Here is a 23,402-nt window from a genome sequence, read left to right as displayed (position 1 = left end):
TGTCCAAACCCCGCCCCTCTGCCCAAGCCTCTCTGCCTAAGTTCCGCTCCCACCTTATCTCTTCTGCAGAGCCAAGGCCAACTCTGGGAGCTGCTGGCCCTGGATTTATCAAGCCCGGAAGAGAAGGCTGGCTGTGGGCAGGTGCAGTGTGAGGACAAGGAGGGAGTCCATTTTTATATGCCTGGAGCTGCAGAGCATATGGAAGTCATTTGAAGTCTACTTAATCATTTGAGTCAAAAAAAAAAATGTCACTTAAAAGTCATTTTAAAAGCTTGTTTGTCTTTCTATTAGAGGAGAAGCTTCAATAACCAAGACAATGAATATCTCACAGTTTCCATAACCTCCTGGAATCTTGGAATATTTCTGAGTTATATTCTTCTGAAGAGGTATTTGCAGAAGCTGACAGAAGAAACAGAGAACCAACCACTGAGCCCTAGCATCCTTCCCTTACTAAACGTCAACCACTCGCTCCCCTTAGAACAGGCTCAGTTCTGTGGCCAGTGACTGCCTAGCCTTCCTCCTCTCCCCTCCATTCATGTGCACCACTCAGTCAGGCTGGGCTCCCATTTGTCAACTGGCAGAGACTGCGATGTTACGTGTGCTGGCTATTGGAGCATCCGATGCACGCAGTGGTTTCCAAGCGCTCACAGGGGAGACACCGTAGGAACCGGTACAAGCCAGTCACGAAAGCTGCTGCTGCATCGTGAAGAGCAGCTTTTATTCTGACGTGCAGAGTGAAGTTGTCGGAGCTGGAGGGGAACAACTGAGGCTAAAGGAAGAAAGGAACCCTCATTAACTTACAATTGAAGGTGCCTTCTTCAGCATCAGATACAGCAAGAGGGAGAAGACAATCTTAAACAGGGTGGCCAAGAAGCCTGGCATTTGCCACTGAAGAAGAGTGTAGCTCTCCTTTGTTTATGAAGTGCATTCCCCCCAAAGTTAACAGGCACTCACCTCCGCCCCAGTGTAAAGCAAGCCAGACACTGGGCAAACCGGAGAACTGTCTCTGAAACCTGCATTGCCTAATAAGTAACTTTGATTGCTACTTTACAAGTGGCTTTGTTCTCTTCGTGTGAAACAGCAAGTCTAATTTTTCAGATCAAAGAACTGTCAGGAGCATAATTGCTCAGTAACGTATTTTTAGCAAGGCTTCATCTACCACAGCGGCGAGCTACACTTCATGTGCTAGCAGATCAGTTCTAAGGCCGGCAGGCTGCCTCTCTGTCTCCGGGTCTCAGGGAGCAAGTGAGCCTGTTTCTTAGAGTTGATCGCACGTTATGATTTTAGGTGTTAGATGTGTATAAACAAGCCACACACACCCCACCAGTGACACAGACCTGGACCCTCACTCTAATAGGTCAAGCCCTTTCTCATCTCTCCTGTACAGTACAGTTGGACGGCAGTCTCTGAACACAGAGAGGTGGGTTCGGAGCCTTCAAGGTACTCAGACACCTCATTGATGATTACAGCCTATTGTGTAACGTGAACCATTTTGCAAAGCTGACTTACAACTTTCCCCGGGGCTTTGAGCCACCAAGGACTGGATTCATGCCTTACTCATTTCTGTATTTTCAGCTTCAGGTGGGAAAGATAATACTAATATTTTGCTTTCCTTCTGCTTCATTTACTATGAAAGGATGACACTCCCATTGTCCTCGATGAATAACACCATGAGGTTGCTGTGGCCCGTGGAATATGAGCCGGTTATTTCAGGCAGAGACCAAAGTAAAAGTCATATGCAAGTCCCTACTGCTTTTCACGTATCCTTCTCTGTGGAAGATGATGTCTTAGGATAGAAGTCAAGGCAGGCACAAGGTGGGCAACTGCCCTCAAGAGAACCCAGAGGAAAGTGTTCTGTGAGAAGCAAGAAAGCGAGTTTTATTAAGTTTGAGGATGTTTTCTTGTGACAACAAATCTTTTCTACCGGGATGGACATGGCAACATACAGGAGCCTAACATCAATCTTAGGAAGAAAGAGGAAAGATACAGAAGAGGCCAAAGGATGTGACTGCCTCGGTGACAGTGGGCTTAGGCACAGGTGCCGGAGCGTAGTACATCCAACCTGAACTGAAAGATGAACAAAACCATGAGCTCGCTTTGTGTGGCCGTGTGTTTGGCTTTCTTACTCCCAGAGCTAATTGCTTAGACAGAAGCTACTATGTTTATTACAGTGATTATGAAACAAAGCTGGTTTTGAATTTTACAGCTTTACTTCTCACTAAAGTGATGCTTTCTGGTGTGCCTCTGGTATCTAGGACAAAAGTCTCTATATAAAATGGGAAGGCTTGAGAAGGTAATGCAGATGCGCAGCCGAGACGTCCGCTGTCTAGCAGACAGTTGTCCCTCAAGCCACTTAACAGTCCCCTCCTTCCTCTGGAGGGAGCTGTGCACGTTTAAGGATGAAAGTAGCCTGAGAAAATGTAAAGGGACATTTAAATGGATTGAGGGCTTTTCTGATCATCTTAACAGACCCATCATCCCAGTTCCTGAGAGGGATCCAGCATCCTCTCTCACACGAAAGAGTGTCCTGGGCAGGGCCTGGAGAAGTGAGCGCCTGTGCGAAGGTGAAGAAATAGGAACGCTGTACGAGGAAGCAATGAATGTAAACGGGAGGAGCCTGACTCAGAAGAGGTGCCAGGACAAGTGCCCACCAGAAAGCTAGAGGAGGACAGGGAAACAAGACTGAGAAACCCAAGAAACCAACCCTGGAACGGGGTAGCGCATCCAAGAGAAAGCTAGAGGAGGACAGGGAAACAAGACTGACAAACCCAAGAAATCAACCCTGGAACAGGGTAGCACATCCAAGAGAAGCCTTCTAACACCAGAGTAAAGCCAACAACAGATTCCTCAGGACATCACAAGGAGGGTGATCTAAGACCAGAAAGCTATCCTGGTCTCCACTGAAGGGACCTTCTTCTAGCTGAGGATTAGGTGGAATTCTCACTCAGCTGGACAGACAAACACTCAGATTAGCAAGAACCAGCTCTATCCAGGGGAGGAAACTGGAAAGAGAAGGCCTACTGCTGGCTACTCCTGGCTGTTGACTTGACTACATCTGGAATGTGCTACAATCCAGAGATGCAGGGCACATCTATGATCTAGCTCTTGAGGCATAGTAGCCATGAAAAGCTGAGGCCTAGGTAATGTAGTACAAGCCTTTAATCCGAGGAGAAAGTGGCCAGCAGATCTCTGAGTTCAAGACTGGGACAGAGCAAGTTCTGACTCCCAGGCGTGGGGCACACACCATTACTCTGGGCCTACATAGGGAAAACGGAAAGAGCAAGGGTTTGATATTCACTTGTGTGAACTTTCTTGCCAGCACATCTGTTGGAATCCACTTCTTCATGATTCCAGCTTGTACAGAGGACCAGCAGAAACACCCAGTCTCGAAGGACTGAGCAGCCACTAGATTTCTTAGACTTCCCATTCACAGCTGCCCATTGCTGTGTTAGTTGGACAGCAGGTGGTAAGCCATCCCAATAGTTTCCCCTAACATATGGAGACATTCCACAAGTTCTGTGACACTAGAGAACCCTGACTAAGACATTTTCCCACCTACCCACCGACCAAAGTCCTCAACCAGAGGAACACGGGCTCTTCCATCCCTACCACTTCCATGGGAGCCCCTTTCTGATCGCCTACAGGCCCTCTGCTCTGGAAGACATGACCAGTTCTTGGAAGACTTGATCTAAAAGGGCTCTATCCTCTTCCTGACCAGAGCTGTTCACTTCAGTGCTATCAATGGCTTGTCTCCTCTGGGCAGTCAGCAACCGCGCTACAAGGACTGTGTCCTCGGGCTGAACATTCTGCACAGCAGGAGCTGATAGTCTTCATAGAGAACTTTTGCTTTAGATATTACAGAAATAATCCAGGTACAGTAGTGCTTGCCTGTGATTCAGGCACTTGGAAAATGGAAACAGAACTATCAGGCTTCAAGGCCAGCCTCAAGTACATAGTGAGTTCTGGGATAACCTGGGGTTCTGGGATAACCTGGGCTATGTAAGATCTGTTCTCAGAAAAGCAAAGCAAAACAAAGAAACAAAAACATGTAGCAACAGAGGCTGAATCTAGTGGTACACAACTATACTACAATTTGAACACTAGAGGGTGAGGAGAGAGGGATCATGAGTTGAAGGGTAGCCTGGGCTACATATTAAGACCCTGTCTCAAATACAGCAATAGAAAATTTGAGAAAAAAAATGAGGGCTTATTTTGTCTTTGAATATTCCATTTACCAAAGCAAGAAATCCAGATGTTGGTATCAGCCTTTCCTTTTTAAATATTCGTTATAAAAGCTAAGAATTAGCTTCAACCTGACATGAAATTTCAATATAAAAGAACTGATAAACACACAGAATTGGTAATTGTGGTCCTGTCTTGTGGCGAGGCTAGTGAAGAAGATGATTTGGCAGGAAGCCAGAACCCTGAAAATATTTTTTCAGCTCATCGGCATACCCACCCCTGGAACCCACGGGCAAAGGAACCAAAGGTGTAATTATTCCATTCAACTGCTTGTTACCTTTCGAACGCAGTTTTGGCAGGCATTTCAGAACATGTTCAACACACAGTGACAAAATTCAGCAAGATCAAAGCCCCACATAAAGGGTTCAGAGCTCCTGTGCCTGGGCCGACGGGGCTGAGGTGTCTGGGAAAGAGGCAGAAGCCAACAGGGCTGCAAGTGAGAAGAAGCACGGATATCCCTCCTTAGATGTCCTCCTGAGTCTCAGCCATGTGAGGTCGCAGGTAGGGGTAACAGATGACAGGTAGCTCACAGTCAGCGCCACAAACGTCTTCTGTCAAAGGGTCTCTCACAGCCCTTTGTGGGTGAGCCTGCAGGGCTGACCTTCTCCTCGATCTCTACATCTTCCTCACCTTTATCTAGCCAGTGCCCTCTGCGTCCGTGTGCCTTCTCCTGCTCCGGCCACCTCTTCTCACTGTCTCACTTCTGTCATGCGTCACAGAGGCGCTAGAACTCCTCTCAGAACACAGCCTGGCTTGGGTACGGCCCAGATCGTGACTGAACCCACTGGGACTGGAATGAAGGCCCAGGGAGACAGCCATCTCAGATGCCGAAATGTGTTGCAGTGTTTAAGGGGCGGGGAAGTGGCAGCCCAGACATGCTGCTGCCACAGATGGTCAGTCTCTGCGGCTCCATGGTAAGAAAGACTTGGAGGAAGAGATGCCCTGACCCTTCCCAATAGAACCTAGAGCCGAGTCAGAAGCAGGGCAGTGGTGTTTTGGTACTGTGAGTTCTGTGAAGTCATAAACAGAGAACCAGTGGGCTCCTGGCCTCAGCCACACGCTGATGGTGGTGAGCCGATTTGAGGCCTTTGAGACCAGCTCAGTTGTCGTCCTTGCTGGCATCGCTGTGAAAAAAATACCTGAGCAACGTAATAAAGGAAAGGCTTATCATCGCTCAAGGCTGCAGAGCCCTCTGCTTGTGGAGAGAAGGAAGCCATGGTGGAGCAGGGTGGCTCACACAGCAGTGGCCAGAGAGCAGAAACAGAGTGTCTATGCTGACTAGCTGCCTCTTTCCTCTACTTTCGTTCCATCTGCTCCTCCCAAAACCCTCCCCTCCACTTCCCTCCCTAATGCCCCAGCCCCCCCAGCACCCCAGCCCCACCCCCACCTGCTGGATGAAGCTGGCTACACTCAGGACAGGTTCCATCTCTCAGGTAATGCTCTCAGAAGATCCTTTAGCTCCTTGGCTGACTTCCTCAGTGCTTCTCAGTCAACCATCTGACCTGCCAGGATAAACCCCCCACCAGAGCACCTGAGTGTGGCCCTGGGTGCAGTACCAGATCACCTGGGACTTTCCAAAACACACATTCTAGGGTCCCATCCACCAGCTGTTGAATCAAAGCTCAGCTTTCCTACAAGATCACCACCACCACTACAACCACTAAGATCCCTTTCAGTTTTCCAAGGGCGCTGACCACAGACTCCCTTGGTTCTGTAAATCTGGACAGTGATGGTGCTGACAGCAACCACAGAGGCAGCGGCTACTCCACAGAACCAGTGGGCACCAGCTCTGCACACGGATGCTGCCACACACAGGACAGCTCAGAAACCCACTGCAGCATCTACGGAAGGAACGCCTGATTGCAGAGCTACAGGTAAACTGGGAACACATGGCGGGGCGAGTCCCTTGAACACCTACAGACAATGCGCTGGCTACTTTCAAAGTTTTCATTTGCTAGTAAGGTAAGGCAGGTGCGGTGGTTCGAGCCTGTGATCCAGCCCCCGGGACGCAGAGGCAGAGTGACTGAGATATTAGGGTGGACTGGAATATGTTTATCTGGCCTTTAATTAATGGGTTATGCAACAAGAATAAAGGGAAACATAAAAAGTTTTACCGTGTGCTGCCTGAAACGTGCCGTTTGCCATGATTGAGGAAAGCAAACACTGATGCTGAGTTGAGGCCATGAAAAATGTCTTTCCCAAAAGAAGAGACTGCGAATCTGGGAAGATGGATCAGCAGGCAACTGCACTTGCTGTGCAAGCATAAAGACCTGAGTTCAAATCCCCAGCATCCAGGTAAAAAGACAGGTGTGTCCATAGTTACAGATAAACTCAGAGCTGTAAAGGTTGGAGTCAGGAAGATCACAGGGCCACCGAGCTCCCAGTTCAGTCAAAGATCCTACATCAAGGAAATAAGGTAGAGGGTGATAGGGCAGGTCACCTAGACATGTAAACCAACTCACATGTGTGTGTGTGCATGCCATGTACACACTCACACATAAACACACAAAAGAAAAAGAGAAAAAGGCCACCGTAAGACCCCATCGGACGAAGAAAAGGACTACCACCAAGTCCTCTTCTGACATCTCTCCTAGAGTTCCGTATGTGGCCGACAGAGCGATCTTCTAGAAATAGATTTGTGTTCCCTTGTTTAACTGGGTGTTTTGTTTTGTTGGAAACCTAGACATATCTGGAAAGAGGGACTCATAATTGAGAAAATACCTCCAAGTCTGCGGGGGTATTGTCTTAATTAGTGATTGATGTGGAAGGGCCCAGCCTGTGGGTGGGGCCATTCTGTGGTCTGCCCTCGGTTGCATAAGAAAGCAGACTGAGCAGCAAGCCAGAAGGAACAAGCCTGTAAGCAGCACCTCCTCAGGGCTTCTGCTTCAGTCCCAGCCCTCTGGCTTTCCTCCAAGATAGACTGTTACCAGAAAATGTAAGGTGAAATGAATCCTTTCCTCCACACGTTTCTTTTAGCATTTTTATCAAGGTAATAAAAACCCTCACCAGCCCCTGGATTAATGAGGTCATAGAGAAAGTTGAGGCTTCGCACCATGTAGCAGGGTCAGAATCCCTGAAGGGAGCTCCGAAGAGGCTGTTGCTGACAGTGCAGCCCGTTTGCAACAGAGACCTAGTTTTTTGGAGATGTCAGTATCCTGGGAAGACCACCAAGGGTAGCAACAGCTGGGCAGTGGAACTGACCTAAGTCTATGGGACAAGCTTTATGTGCCGTGGCTGACACTGACAGAAGTGGAAGCCAAAGCCCTTTCGAGCCCCAAGAATTGTGAATGGTTCGTAGAAGTCTGGCACTGAGCTTTATACTGTCGAGATTCTGGTTTTGCTTTTGCTCAATCATGACTGGGTCCTGGTTATTCCCTCTTGGAATAAGTCAGTATTCAAATTATTTTTAATGTTATAAAATCATGATTAACAGATTTTTTGATATTTTAAAGTCTAAACTTTTATAGAGATGTTAGATGTTTAAAAAAAACTCTACACTTTTAAGTACTGAAAATTTTATGCAGTACACTTCGAAAGCTATGTTATGATATTAATATGCAAAACCGTGGATGAACAATCAAGGAAAGGTACAGTTGAATAGCTGATGCGTTTATATACCAAGTCGACAAGGGGCTGACTGTACTCGTTGGTTTTGGACACAAACCTGGACAAATCTGTGAGAAAGAAATACTAATAGAGAAAGCGCCTCCATGAAACTGACCCGTGGAACAGTCTGTAGGCCATCTTCTTGATTTTTCTTGCTTAGTAATTGCTGTGGGAGATTCCAACTCACTGTGGGTGGTGCCACCCCTGTGGTCCTGGGTTCTATTAGAAAGCAGGCTGAGTGAGCCACAAAGAGCAAGCCAATAAGCAGTGTCCCCATGGCTTCAGTCCTCTCCAGGTTCTGCCCTGCGTGGCTTCCTTCAGTGAGAGAACACTGCACGCTTGCCTGCCCAGGCTGCTTTGCCCATGGTCTTTGTGACAGTATAAACCCTATGGCAATGACTTAACCCTTTCATTTCTAGGTGTTCCTTCTCAAGTGTCTATCTTCCCACCCTCCATGACAGATGAGTCGAATAACTAAACACTCCGTTTCCTATTTGTCTGAAATGTGCCTAAAGGCTCTGCAGGTGGAGTTGGCATCTCCATGTAGAAAGGCTATTCTAACTTCAGTCAGAAAAGGAGCAAAAGAAAAAGAGAGAGGGGGAGAGAGAGAGAGAGAGAGAGAGAGAGAGAGAGAGAGAGGGGGGGGGGGGGGGGAATCAATTCCCTATCATTCAATCATTCATTGCCTTACAGGACATAGGTATGCCTCTAAAACCAGAAACTTAAGCCATCTGACCTAATCTATGGCACATGGACACTAAGTGACAAATTCGGAGAAACTATGTTCCCTGCTATACCACAGACAAACTGTACTTTGATAAATGAAACAGAAGCTCCCTGAGTTCCTAAAAGCTTCTTCACACAGCTTCGTCTTTAATGTGTATGTTGTTGTACGTAATCCCATACCTGCACACGAGTCCACAGCACGGTCTGATGAGCAGACTACGTGCACTATTCGTTCATTAGTGCAAATAACTGGAAGTGATAAGCCGTTCACATTCTTCAATCACAACACGAGAGAAAAACAAATTTGCCATCAGCACGGAAGCCGTATGTATTGGGCAACCACAAGTATTTGCACTACACCTCATGAGAGCTTCAGGTAAATGATTTGACAAGGTCATGTTCAACCGAACAAAACCACCAACGGGGCTGGCGTTTAAGTTGCTAAACCAGTTGGAAAGACGGGAAGAACACTGCTACGATGCAGAAGCCGGTTCTCAGGACTTAGCTTTACTAAAGGCCTGATGGGCTCACTGGAAATCCGGAACCTTGTTTTCTCTACAGGCAGTGTAGGCAGAGCACAGTGAAAAGCAAGACGCCCGCATCCCATGAACAGAACAGATAAACACAGGAAGAATCCCAGTCACCTCCTGCAAGGCCTGCAGACTTAACTACACAATTACAGGGACAGACATAAGGACAAGTCTCAGCCTCACATATTTTTTTAATTAATTTATGAGTTTTAAGAAACCTAGAAGAGAGATATTAACTTTTCTATTATACTTAAATTCTTTAAAACAAACAAAAACAACAAGCCAAACTGTCAGGAAGCCAATAACAGGTTCATATCATCCACATACAAATGTGGATGAACACAGTTTGTTTGTTTGTTTGTTTGTTTGTTTGTTTGTTGAGACAGGGTTTTTCTGTGTAACAGCCCTGGCTGTCCTGGACTTAACCTCATAGAACAGATGGCCTGGAACTCACAGAGATCCTCCTGCCTCTAATCCCGAGCGTTGGTATTAAAGGCGCCCAGCACTACACCCAGCTATACACATTTTTAATTCCCCTTATTAGAATTTTTTCTTTACCTTTAATATGAATGATTGTTAGTTGTTATAAGAAAATTTCAATCTGCTCCACCTTGAGGTTTACATCATTATCTAAGCAATATCAGCATTCAATGCTCATAAAAATTGTTAACAGAGAAGCTGGAGAGATGGCTCAGCAGTTAAGAGCACTGGCCACTCTTGCAGAGGACCCAGGTCTGATTCTCAGCAACCATATGGCAGCTAACAAATATCTGCAAGTCCAGCTCCCATGGGTTACAGCGTGGGACACCCTCACACAGACATACATGCAATACAACCAATGCACATAACAGAAAAATAAAATCATTTTTAAAAGAATTGTTAATGGGGTGTTAATATTGCATATTTCATACAAATCGAATACGGATTTCTTTTAGTTTCATGCACCATTTTAATGCCGTACGCTGTATTGATATTGTTACAAACTATGCAGGTTCTTTTTCAGTGAAAACACGCCTTGTTATAACCTTTTATTTTGTGGTTTTATAACACGGTGCAGCTTTAATAATGACTGGAAGCAACCGTGCTTCATGAGGTGGTCCTATCAATGCCAGGACACAGGGGTAAAACAGAAATGTGAGAGAGATTAGCTAAGAAGTGCACTATGCAGAGAGTGTGCAGGACGCCTGTGGGTGCATGGAGCCAGACTTCCTGCTGTAACTTTGACTCCAATACTTTCTGAGTGATCTTGGGCAATTTACTCAGCTTCTCTCTGTGCGATAAGACATTTTGTCCCAGGATGCTGTTACTAGAATTGGGTTAATGTTCTTAAATTTCTTCAAACAACTCCACTTTGTGAGTGAGGTACGTGAGGATTTGCTAAATGTCAGAATCTATGGTCGCCACCCCAGCACCTTGCAGGGCTCCCTGAAGCTTTTGCTACAGACGTGAACAATTTCCAGTCGACAAACTGATAAAGCATTGTAACACACGATTATAAAACTAACAAAATATTTGCTCACAACTGAATGATAACACACACATGCTTAGAGGAAGGGACGGTGACAGAAAATACACTTATGAACCATGGCACCGCTGTCTCAAAGTTAGGGAAAGACTTTCAAGCCAGGGGCTGAGTGTCCAAGGCTTTGAAACAAGATGCAAGCTTAGGTCTGCCTGTGCTTTTAGGTTTTAGAGACAGCATCTCATGTAGCCTAGGCTCTCTATGTAGCTGAGGATGACCTCGAACCCCTGATCCTCCTGTCTCTGCTGCTATAGGCCACCTTCTCGCAGAAGCCCTTTTGATTTCTGAATCCCTAGGATTCCTCTTATCCTAAAAGAGACTTTCACTAGATAACCACACCATATTAAAAAGTAAACATGGCAAAGCTGAATTTCTTGAAGCCGTTTGACATATCAATTATTTTTATTTTAAATGGTTCCGTGACTTTATGACCATACTGCTGATTTCCTTATCTGTTCTTTTTTTCCCATCTGCCTTTTTTATTTTTAAAGAGATCTGAGTCTTGCCATATTACCCAGACCAACCTCAAGCCCCAGCTCCTGAATTCAAGCAAGTTCCCTGGCTTCCCCTCACTCGCAGTGAGTGAAGATACAAGTCTGTGCCATGTATCTTCAAGTTTAAGTCTCAAGTTTGCTGTTATTATGTAAATTCTGGGTTATAAGAAACTTGTTTTCTCTCTTCTTCCCATTTTGCATATAGGCTGAAAGCTTGCTCTCTAAATCCCCCTTAGACACTGTGGCACAAACTAAGAACAGGACACGTCTGGAATGTGGCTCCCCTGACTTCACCGTCAAGGTGACAGCTATTCCGATGAAGTGGCTGGCCGTTCAAACCGTGGAAATCAGCACCCAGTCCTAAGAGCCACCACTGAAGACACTGGGGACAAAATGGCCAACACTTTCAGTAGGGCTTGAAATGTTCCAGGCAGCCACTATCTAATCCTGGTGTTAGGATTTTTTTAAGCCTTCCCTTGTGACACTGGAGAAAGGCTGCTTTGGAATCCTTGCAGGTGCGTTCACCCCTGCTGTTTCCTCCCTGGGTGGCCACAGGAAAGTTCATACCCTCTCTGGCCCATATTTACTCATAGGGATTGAGGCTGCAACCCACAGCACACTTGTGAGCTTTGCCTTAGCATCCTCGTTTATGGATGATTTATCATGATAATGCTAGCCACACATACACACATGAAAAACCAAGTTATCGACTTTGATTGTTCACATTAAATTTTACAAATTCTTACAAAAAGCTTCCAGATCTCTTATCACCATGAAATTACCAGTATTCATGATAATGGCTGTTATAAAATATTGAATTAAAAAATGTTTTTAAATCACAAATATTCCAAGCCTTTACCAGTGACTTAGCTCCTGCCTTTCCATCTATTTTTAGCTATGCAAGTTACCAATTACTGCCAACTCAATTTAACAGACAAGGCAAGTGTGAAATTTTGTTACACTACCAAGACTTAGACATCACCTAAAATAGTCACTTTATGTTAGAGTATCACTTTTTTTTAAAAAATTCAACTTGACATTGCATACAAAAGTAAAAAAAAAAAAATTGCCTACGGTCTTATAAAGACATTTCTAAGAGGTAATTTGCTTAGGATAAGCATCTAGCCAAGAAAGAAAAAAGAACTCAACTCCAATGTTTCTGGTGTTTTATCTATACTGTATCCACACTCAGAAATCTTGGACTGTGGTGACTCCTTACCAAGGATAGAGGAGGCTCCAGAATTTTGGGGGTAGAGCTCCTACAAGAAGACAGGGTATTGGTGCTACCACACTGCCTCAGTCCCTTTTATTGCTATGATAAAACACCATGACAGAGGCGACATACAAAAGAAGGCATGTTTGGGGACCTACAGTTCCAGAGGATTAGAGTCTGGGAAGGTGGAGCAAAGGCCTGGCATCAGGAGCAGCAGAGAGCTCATGATCCACAGGCGTGAGACGGAGAGAGCACACTGGGAATGACCAACGTCCTCTCCCTGTGACACACCTCCTCCTTCCCAAATGGTCCCACCAAACGAAAACAGGCACTGAAGCCTAGGAGCAGATGGCGCTGTTCTCATCCAACCATCACAAGCACCTTTGTTTTACAACCAAAGTGTGTTGCAGGGGTGGGAGGAACTGAAAATACAGACAGTAAACAACGTGGTAACTCGCCATTGTGTTCTTGTTCTAAAGTGTGATGAGATTAAAATAGAACAAACTCATCTACAGTTTCCTTTCTTCCCAAATAAGTACTTTTGGGAGTGACGGCCATGGAGGATTTACTGTGGTAGTGGTGGCTTTTGTTTTTAATGTTCCTGAGACGGGGTCCCATAACAGCCCAGGCTAGCCCAGTGCTATGTAGCCTAGGCAGGCCTCTGCAGTCTTCCTGCCTTAGTGTGGCAAGCACTGGGGTTATAGTTGTGAACACTAAGACCAGCTATTAACACAGAATGTTAGAAGTGGTCCTTTGTTGCCATGGGGATGGCATCTGCAAATTCACCAGCCACAAATTAGAAATGACTGGGAAATGGGAGGGCCCACACATACAAACTTAAACTTTTTTCTTCTTTGTCACGAGTTTCTATGAACTACCAGCATAGCATTAGCATCGTACCGGATCTCATAAGCAATGTAGACAACTTAGTTATGTGTGTAGGCTCTGTGCGAGCACTGTTCCATTTTATATAAGAGATGTGAGCATCAGCAATTTGGTCCCTATGAGAGGTCCTAGAACCAGAGTCCCTCGGATAATGGGGACCAACTAAGTGAACTTTATCTGAAGTCACAGCCAGCGGTTTTAAGACACTGGGTTCGAGCTAGCAGTTTGTCAGCAGGCAGATGCAAGGATGCCATGATTCTTAGGGAAGTTTTTCATGTCTGCTCTGACTCACCTTGCCTACATGCCTCCATTAATGGTTTTCTTACAGGACACCCTGAGCAGATGAAGTAAGATGGCCAGTGCACACGACACAAGGTTGACCTTTATAATAGAGGTGAGCCTGGCGATTTTCTTCTTCTTTGTCCAGAACATTCTGATGGCTATTTTTAATTCTGGCTAGTATTAGCTACCATTTACTCATACCCATAACGCTTCCCCAACTTTCCCTGGCCCATACCCAAATAGGCCAGGGAGAGCCTGGTTGTGCTACATTGAAAGAAAAGTTTAGTCTGGCTTTGTACCAAGTTGTTGAGTATTCTCAGAGTGGCAAGGTGCTACCAGCAAGTATAAGCATGTAGCAGCTTACAGAGCCTTTGCCCTTTCTGCACCAGAGAGCTAGACAATCAACTCAAAACTCAATGTCCTATGAGGCCTGGCCTACCTGGACTCAAACTCCCTCTCTCTTCCCACCTACACAATCTGAGATCTTGAGCAAGCCACCTCTGTGTTTCAGTTTTCATGTCTATGGAACACACATAGCTACGTCTAACTTACAAGCCTGTTGCGAGCGCTGAACGAAGTTTCTGCCATAGGTGTACACATGATGTTTACAACAAATATTAAATGAGCACACATACTGTTGTGTAGTATGGAGCAGGGCATATTTCTCAATCAGTGGAGACAAATTTCTGGCAGAGGTGGTTGTTGAGTCACACCCACAGAGCTCCAGTCTGAACACAGGAAAAGGGTCACTCTGTTTCTCTTTGAGAGTGTGGCAGCCCAGGGGGACTGCTCATGCCTTCACTCTCAGCATTTGGGAGGCTGAAGCAGGAAGATGCCACATGTTAAGGTCAAGCTGAGAGACACAGTGAGTCCAGCTGACCTGAACCCTCAATTTAAAAAGGGGTCTGGGGATAGGGGGTAGGCATGAGTAGTCCTTTCTAGTGTTTGATCTTCTATTCTGCATCTGCCACAGGGCCACCAGCTAGTAAAGTGTAGTAAGGAGAGGGAGTCAAAGAGGAAAAGTAAGCCACCCACCTGAAGTGAAAGCCAAAGGCCAAGCATCTCTAGAGGACCATGATGAGCTAATCATCACTATAGAACCATGGTGAAGAGCCCAGCACTATAGAACTATAGTAATAAGTCCAGCACTATAGGACCATGGTGAAGAGCCCAGCACTATAGGACCATAGTAATAAGTCCAGCACTATAGGACTATGGTGAAGAGCCCACCACTATAGAACTATAGTAATAAGTCCAGCACAATAGGACCATGGTGAAGAACCCAGCACTATAGGACCACAGTAATAAGTCCAGCACTATAGGACCATGGGGAGGAGTCCATTGGGAAAGCCAATCACTAAGCATCACAAGAGGACCATGGGGAAGCATCCATTGGGTAAGCCAGTGGCTGAGTATCACTCAAGAGCCCTAATGAGTTGAGCATCACTATAGGACCATGGTGAAGAGTCCATCACTAGAAGACCATGGGGAAGCATCCATTGGGAAAGCCAGTGGCTGAGCATTACCAGCAGACATTGTTGTCCATTGTGAACAGCTAAGTTATTTACCTACTGTAAATAAAACACTGTAGATAAAGAAGAGTGCCCCAGAGTCTAAGAGGAAACATTCCAGTAGCAAAACCCAAAATATGTCACTTCCAGCATCTGACAGCATATAGAAAAAGATGGAGTGGTCATCAGCACCTATTCTACATCAATCTTGGAGAAAGGCTTGGTTAGAAATAGTTTTAAAGAATTTTAAAAATTAAGGTAGAGAGCCAAGACCAAGGGTGAAAGGGGACAGACACTAAAAGAAGCAAAACATAGAAGAAATAAATACTTTTTGTATAATAAGCTTTTTAAAAGATCAGTGGTCCTCAGACAGATGGCTAGCCTCAAGTGTGAAGGAGAAATGGGCATGAAAAACCAGAAAGTAACAGGATTTCGGAGTCTGCTGAGACCATATGCAAAGTATTAAAGAGACAAAGGGGCACACTCAGAGAATTTGCCACAACAGACCAGAACAAGTGCATTAATTCCTAATGGCACTGAAGGAAAGACAACTCTGCTTACTGATGAAGGCTGTTAGTACATTAAAGCATTACTATTGAAACAATGATAAATGAGAAAAATGGGACTTCCCCTCCTTGCCTACGATGCCAAAATATCAGAAAATGCAAATCATTCCCGATAGAGTGCTCTTTATGAACACTGTTCCAAATAACAGGTGCAACAGGAATGACGTATTCAGACTGGCAAGGTGCTGGCACTCCCTCATGAAGATGGCTTCGGGAATTAAAAAACTAAAGCCATTAGGTGATAGGTGGAAGGTAAAGTGACACCCTCTGAGTCCATCAGTCAGTCCTCATTACTCAAAAAGATATCCTGACAGAACAGCATCACGAAACAACATGACCAGAAAAGGGTATGTGCTTTTGAATTTAGCCAAGCCTCCATATGGAATTGTCATGTTATAAGAATGGAAGAATGGTCAACTAATACCCAGAAAGTAAGGCAGTGTCTTGGACCAAGAATCCAACTTATTCTGCAAATCAATACCATTTTTAAAATGGGGTGGAGTCTGTTATAAAATAGACTTAAAAGTTCAATCAACATGTGGCACTGCTTAGTTTCTGATTCTAATAATAACGACCAGAAAGGCATCTTCAGGAAAATTTGCATGTATGAATTGTACTAAGAAATGTTAACTCTCTTAGGAACAAAAAAGTCACAAGTGTTTTGTTTGTTTGACTTGGTTTTATTTTAAATAGGAGCTTGGAACTCACTCTGTAGCCAAAGCTTGTAATCTTTGCAGATGTGTGTTCGAGATACAGACATAAGCCACCGTGCTGGCTCAGAGGAGGGCTCTGATGGCTGTAATGTCCTTATCAGAGATGTTAGGTACAATTCTTATGAAATAACCCAGAGGTTTGCTCTAAATTATACCAGATACAACCCCCTCCCCACCCTACCTCTTACCACAAGTGAAACAAGATTGGTATAATGAAACTCCAGAGTACCACCGTATGTTGCCACCAATGTTTAAAAATGTTTCTATAGTAAAATGCTGCCGAAATAAAGTGTAGCAAGTCTCCCCACAGAGCAAACCTTAGCTTTTGCTCTTCTTGTCCAAATGAAGTGCAGTCTTCTTAACCAGTGTGTATAGTGAGTTCAATACTGTTAGAAAGGACAGGTCAGCATGGAGAAACTAGGGAACCAAGGAACTGTGCTGTATTAAGCAAATGAGATAGTCTGCAGTGTGCTGGGTTGAACACCACAGTCCACAGAGATGATGTTGGATAGTGTCAAACTGTGGGAGCCTAAGACAACATGAATGACAGCATACAAACTACTAAGTCAGATCTTGGTATGATTCGACCTCTTCACCAACAGTGCCATACTCAGAGCTGCTTCATTTCTGAGCGAACTTCTATTAATGGAGGTCACTGGGCTCCAGTCTGGAGGTACAGCCTCACAGTTTTCATGAGTCTCTGAGCCATGATGCCTTTACATTAATACCAATGTCCTAATCAAGGGGGCCACCAGTTAAGATCAGATGTGCATCTCCTGCCAACTAACCCAGGATGTATTCTACTATTTCTCTCTTCCTCTCAAACCCTTCTTATGGACTGTTTAATGTCAACCATGCAATTCTTATGTTGAAGCTCAAACTCTTCTGTGATGGTATATGGAAATTTGGGGGGTGTGATGGGGACTTCGACAGTATTTAGATTGTATTTAGTTGTGAGGGTGAGTGGCTCATAAAAAGAGAACAAGATTGTCCTCTCTGACCCTGCTGAAGAAAGGCCACAGGGATGGGCAGAAGAAACAGGTATCTGCAAGGCAGACAGAGCCCCATGCAGAAGCTAAACTAGCCCGAACAGAGCTTTGGGTTTGCCAGCTGCCATAATTGTGAGAAAATAAACAACTGTTGAGACCACCCAGTTTAGGGCATCATGTTACCATGTCTTGAGCTGCCTGACCCAGAGGCCCATGATTTTACTGGTTTGTCTTCTTTCAAACTCCTTCCTGTCCCTTTGAGGATGAGGATTACAAAAATCGCAACAGTAGTTGCCCTAGTTAGGTTTTGTCAACAGGACATAAGCTTTAGTCATCTGGAACTCTCAACTGAAAAAAGCCTCAGTCAGATGACCTGCAGGCAAATCTGTAGGGCATTTTCTTGATTTGGTGATTGATATGGGAGGACCTTGTCTCCTCCCAACAGTGACACTCCTGGGCAGTCTGAGCAAGCCATGGTGAGCAATGCAGCAAGCAGCACTCCTCCATGACCTCTGCTTCAGTTCCTGCTTCCAGGTTCCTGTCTTGAGTTCTTCCCGCACCTTCCCAGCTGACTGACTGTAAGTTGTAACAACCCTTTCTTCCCAGAGTTGCTTTTGGTTATGGTATTTTATCACAGCAACGGAAAGCAAACTAGGCTCCCCCAAAGCAGAAGGAGGGAGAAACTGGTGCACAGTGGGAGTTTCCAACAGTGAAAACCTTGACACTCAGTCTTTTAAGAAAGACGTTCATTTAAGCTCTTTAAGAACTAATACGTTGTACCATAATCGAAGAATTACTAAAGTAGGTTATTTAAAGGGCCCATATACCGAGTAGTTTGGAAATTAGGGTCAGTCTGCACACTGAGAGAGCAAAGATCATCATCCCATGCAGCAAAAAACTAGAATCCACGTGTAGACGAACACAGCAGATGGATCTATGCAGATACTTGGACAAAGCTGGCACAGACGTCTTCAGTATTCTGTGCTGTGGAAAAGTAACTGTCAAGGATAATAGGAACACAATTTGACCTACTTTCCCCTAGATTCTTGCAGTCTATAATTCTGGATCATGTGTTTATTTAGCCACCCTATCTTGAGGACACACTTCCTGCCTTTCGTTGTAAGCAATGCTATATGCCACACATCAAGAGTACTGTGTGCAGTGGATGGAGCTTGGGGACGTTTGTGGAAGAGTAGAGGGAAGGACTGTGGTTCTGAAGGGTCCACAGGGAGACCGAGAAACTGAACTTATCCTGGACCCTTGAGGCTCTCAGAGACTGGACCATCAACCAAAGAGCACACACAGGCTGGACATAGGCCTCCCTGAACATGTGGAACACATGTTCAGCTTGGTCTCCACGTGGGTCCCAAACAACTGGGGTGAGAGTTATCCCAAAAGCTGCTGCCTGCCCATGGGATATGTTCTTGTAGCTGGACTGCCTTGTCTGGCCTCAGTGGAAGAGGATGCACCAAGCCCCGCAGAGATTTGATGTGCCAGGGTGAGGGATACCTGGAGGAAGAGCACTCACTCAGAGAAGCCGGGAGGGAAAAAGGATTGTAGGAAGGGGTGACTGGAAAGGGGGGCAGATTACTATGTGAGCAATTCTGAAACTTTTCTGGTGACTGACTGACTTAAAAATTATCTAATTGAACGAGACAATCCTAAGAGCAGTCCTTTAAGGTGGCTCCCAAAGAAGAAAATGCCTAGGAAAGGGAAAACACAGCCTGGAGAACAAGATCTATAGCAATTCAGGTTTTTTCTCCCATCCATAGGAAGCCACAACAGAACAAATGTTTCAACAGCCCTTTTGCTTCCTCAAACCAATGTCACAGGAGCTGTGAGTCTCCAACTACTGTCTCCTTTCAAGACAAATAACAGACTTCTAGTCAAAACAACAACAACAAAAATCTAAATTCTTACGATTTCTCGGGAAATAGTACATAATGATCAAAAACAGATTTTTATGAGTACGATGTACCAAGGTATCCATACAAGCTGTGCTGAGTATGAAATGTCAGTGAGAGCTTACTGGTGCATTCGGAGTGGCTTAAGTATCCCCAGGATAACAAGCCGGTCCTCCTTTTAACATTAAAAAAAATGTCTGGCCTACTCAGGTCGTGAGATGCATTTAGAACACAAGGAATGATCCTTCACCAGGAAGTCATATCTGAACACACCATCGGAAAGTCGATATTTGAGATTCCCGGGGGTCCGACCCTCTCCCGCTCTAGGGGGCGTCCCGGAGTACTGAGTGCTCCAGGCGCTAGAACTCAGGAGCTAGAAGCTCACCCAAGCTCTTCCAACTCCTAAGTCTCCCCCTTAGCAGTGGCGGCTGCCAGGGCAGTCCCGACGCCCAGACACTGCAAGGAGTCTTCCAAAACAAGCAAGCACGTCGCAGGCCACCTGCAAACAGGACCCACTGGAGGCCTGAGACTTTCTGTGGGACAGGGCCGGTGGACTTAGTCACAGGACACCTGCAGCTTCACCAAGAAAGCGGCCAACAGCCCTTCTTCTTGTGATGCCCAGGCGTCCGGGCTCGTTCAGGTACATCTGGGGGGGAAGGGTGGCCGTCGCAGACCGAAGGGCGCCCCCTAACCCCGCCGTCCCGGGCCCCTCTCCAGAGGAGTCCCGCCACCTCCCCAACTTCCAGCCACGGCGTGGCGGGCCCGCGGGGCGGCCGAGGGCTCCACGTGCGCGCCCGGGCCACTCACCCGGGCCCCGGCGGCGCTCCGCTTCCTCCGCAGCGTAAGCCCGCTCCGCAGCAGCGCAGGCAGGTCCCTGAGGCGCGGCCGCAGAGACGCGGCGGGCGGCTCGCGCTCCGGCTCCCGGGCGCTCGGGCTGCGGCGCAGGGGACCATCGGCCGGGGCCGCCGAGGCCAGGGCCGGGCTCTCGCAGGGCGGCTGCATCTTGACTGAGCCCACCGCCATCCTGATGCCCTGACGGTTGCGGCGGCGCCCGCAGCTGCTCTCCTCCGCGCTCGCCTCCGCGCCTTCGCCAGGCAGCGAGAGGGCGCGACTGCGGCTCGGGCGCGGGACGCGCTGGCAGCCGCTGCCCATTGGCGCGCGCCCGGCCCGGAGCCTCGGCCCCGCGCACCGCCCCGGCCCCGCCCAGGTGCTCCCCGCCCCGCCCCACCACTCACCTCCGGGCGGCCGAGACACTCCCACCGACCGCGGAAGGGGCCCCGGAGCGCCGCGTGCTCCCAGCCTGCACAGGTGCGCCATTCCCAGCCACCTCCTCCGGGCCCCATCCCCCTGGGACTAAAAAGTCCCTTTGCTTCAGCCAGGAGTGGCCTGGACTGCGACCCAAAAGGCTAAGAGGTCCTCCTCCCTCCCGCGCTTAACCTAGCCCCACAGCACAGTCCTTATCCTAGAAACAGTGCCGAAAGGACTTCCTGGGACATCATTGCCCCGTCGGTGGTCCAGTGGGCACGCTCCTCGTGAAAGGGGGAGCGGAGAAAACTAGTTGGTTTTGATGGGTGCCTAGCAAAATCGGTGCAAGTCTGGTGGCCCGAAGGTGAATCTGTTAACATGTTGGAACCTGACCTCCTGGGAAGCCTTCTGTGTGTGCTGAATGTGCTTAGTAAACTGTAAGGGCTTAGCGCGGTGTGAATCACTGCTTATACAATTCCAGGAGGTAGGAATTGTGGAGCGCAGAGGGAAAACCATTCCAGGAAGGCCTTCAACTCCAAGGGGCGGCGAATCTTCAATAAGGCCTTTGATTCCTCAGCACTTAGGACCCTGAGACCCACTCTTTGACTGTGACCACTAAGATCTGAAAACTCTTGTTCATATTTCCATTTTTTAAAGTGACAAGTAAGAATACGAAGTCAAGGTTACCACTGTGGCTCTCACACAGCAGATGCTTAGCCAAATGCACGTGGAAATGAGTAGGGAAAGTGGAGCTCTGCCCTTAAAGAAAAGGGAAATTCAGCCTTGCGTCGATAAATACTGAGAGGAAATCAGGTAGTGCCTAAACTCTTGCTTACTGTCAAGTGACTGAATACTAAAATCTCCTGGGAAGAGCAACCTAAACCAGAGCAGGAAGGAAGTATACACAATGTCTTAAAGGGTCCTTCAAGAAAGGAGATTTGAAATTGTGCTTTCGAACTCTTAGGTGGCTCACATAGAGCCGGAGAGAGCCGCTGGACAGGGAGGAGATGTCCTGTTAGAGAAGGCTGATATCATAATGAAGAAGTGGAGAGGGGAAAATAGAATTTGTGTTTGCAGTTTGACTACTGCAGAGGGACTTAAGTTTTGTCACCTAGCTCATGTGCATTTACTGAGAAGGAGTCAGTAACAAACTTTATAGTCTGTCATGGTAACCAAATGTCTATGGCTCAGATTTATCCAAGAACGAAACTCTGCATCCGTATACAACATGAGACGCTGGTGGTCTTTAGGTTAAAATACTTATTCATTACCTTGAGTTCTCAGACATCACCTATTTCAAACTCCCTGCGATGAAGCAGCTGAGGGGTTGGTACTTGATTCACAGGGGCGCTTAGAACATTGCTGGTTAACGCTGACCCACCAGCCAACTCGTCCCCGAGAAGTGACATTTGAGTTATCTATGAATTCACTCTGCTTCAGAAGAGATCACAGCTGTTCTGTCTCCTCCTTGACACTCTCATCTTCACACATGTTCTTGCAGCTTTTAATTCTTTGGCTTTTTGATTTATTTTTTTATTTTTTGACAGAGTCTCATCTAGCCCAGACTGACCTGAAGCACCCTATGTAGCCAAGGATCGCATTGAACTCTTGGCAACCTTTCTCTGTCTTCCAGGTGCTAGAATTACAGGCTTACACTACAAAGCCCAGATTCACAGTTTTCAGTATAAGACTTAGGAGTTTGAAGTGTACGCCACAGATTCTATAAAACTGGCTATGCCATGTATCTAATGCATAGCTTCAGTAAGGAGTTTTGAAAAGTCTGCTTAGGTTAAAGTCATAAATAATAAAGGATTCACACCCTCAGCATAAACATAAACAGGTGGGAACAGGAAAGGTAACTTGTTTGCTGAGGTGACTGCTTAGCAAGCCCAGGGACCCAAGTTAGAACCGAAGAAACTATGTTCAAAAGCAAACAAACAAAAAGAAAAAAAAACAGGGCACACATAGTGTTACCTCTTTTGAACCCAGGGCTGAAGAGTGAAGACAGGTAGATCCCTACAGAATTGATGGCCAGCTAGCCTTATCTCAGGCAAGTTGGAGACCCTACATTTATAAACAAAACAAAACAAACAAAAACCAAGCATGAATAGAACCTGAGAACAAGCATCCAGGGTTGGCCTCCACATGCACACACATACACACACACCTGACTTCTGCCTGGGGTACCACTCACACACACACATGCACACACACACACACACACACACACACATTATTCTTCTGCCTTGGGTACCACATATGCACATACACACACACCATACTTCTGGTTAGGGTACCACACATACAAACATACACACACATACACATTGTACTTCTGCCTAGGGTAACACACACACACACACACACACACACACACACACACTGTACTTCTTCCTGGGGTAACACAAACAAGCACACCGTACTTCTGCCTGGGGTGCAACATACACACACACACACACACACACACACACACACACACACACTGTATTTCTGCCTGGGGTAACACACAAACACAAACACACAAGCACACACACACAAACACACCTTACTTCTGCCTAGGGTACCACACACACACATACACACACACACACACACACACACAAGCACACAAGCACACCTTCTGCCTAGGGTACCACACACACACATACACACACACACATACACACACACACACACACACACACACACACTGTACTTCTGCCTGTGGTACCACATACACACACACACACACACACACACACACACACACACACACACACACACACACAAGCACACCGTACTTCTTCCTGGGGTACCACTCTTCTGCAATGCTCTGCTACAGCACTTGTGGAATATTCTAGATCTGTTTTTCTTTTTTTTTTTCAGTCCTTTGAATTTGTGGTTACTGAGCTCTTGAAATGTGGCAAGCGTGACTGAAGAACTAAGTTTTTAACTTTATTTAATTTAAATTATATAAATTTAGATAGCAGCATAT

General features: G+C 46.3%; 1 protein-coding gene across 2 annotated transcripts in view; it reads right to left on the bottom strand.

Annotated features, from left to right (window-relative positions):
- RAPGEF5 (Rap guanine nucleotide exchange factor 5) overlaps positions 1-20,206 on the bottom strand; it is a gene marked incomplete at its 5' end in the record, with an annotated part of 212,147 nt that extends 191,941 nt beyond the window's left edge. For both annotated transcript variants that reach the window (XM_080940475.1, XM_080940476.1), the window contains one exon: positions 19,991-20,206. In XM_080940475.1, the coding sequence (XP_080796601.1) occupies positions 19,991-20,206 (216 nt within the window). The remainder of the gene's footprint in view (positions 1-19,990) is intronic.
- Between the last annotated feature and the right edge of the window lie 3,196 nt (positions 20,207-23,402).

This window comes from Micromys minutus (assembly GCF_963924665.1).
Source record: "Micromys minutus genome assembly, chromosome: 1".
Classification (NCBI taxonomy): Eukaryota; Metazoa; Chordata; class Mammalia; order Rodentia; family Muridae; genus Micromys; species Micromys minutus.
The sequence above is the reverse complement of the archived record's forward strand: the minus strand, read 5'-3'. Positions and strand labels throughout refer to the sequence as shown.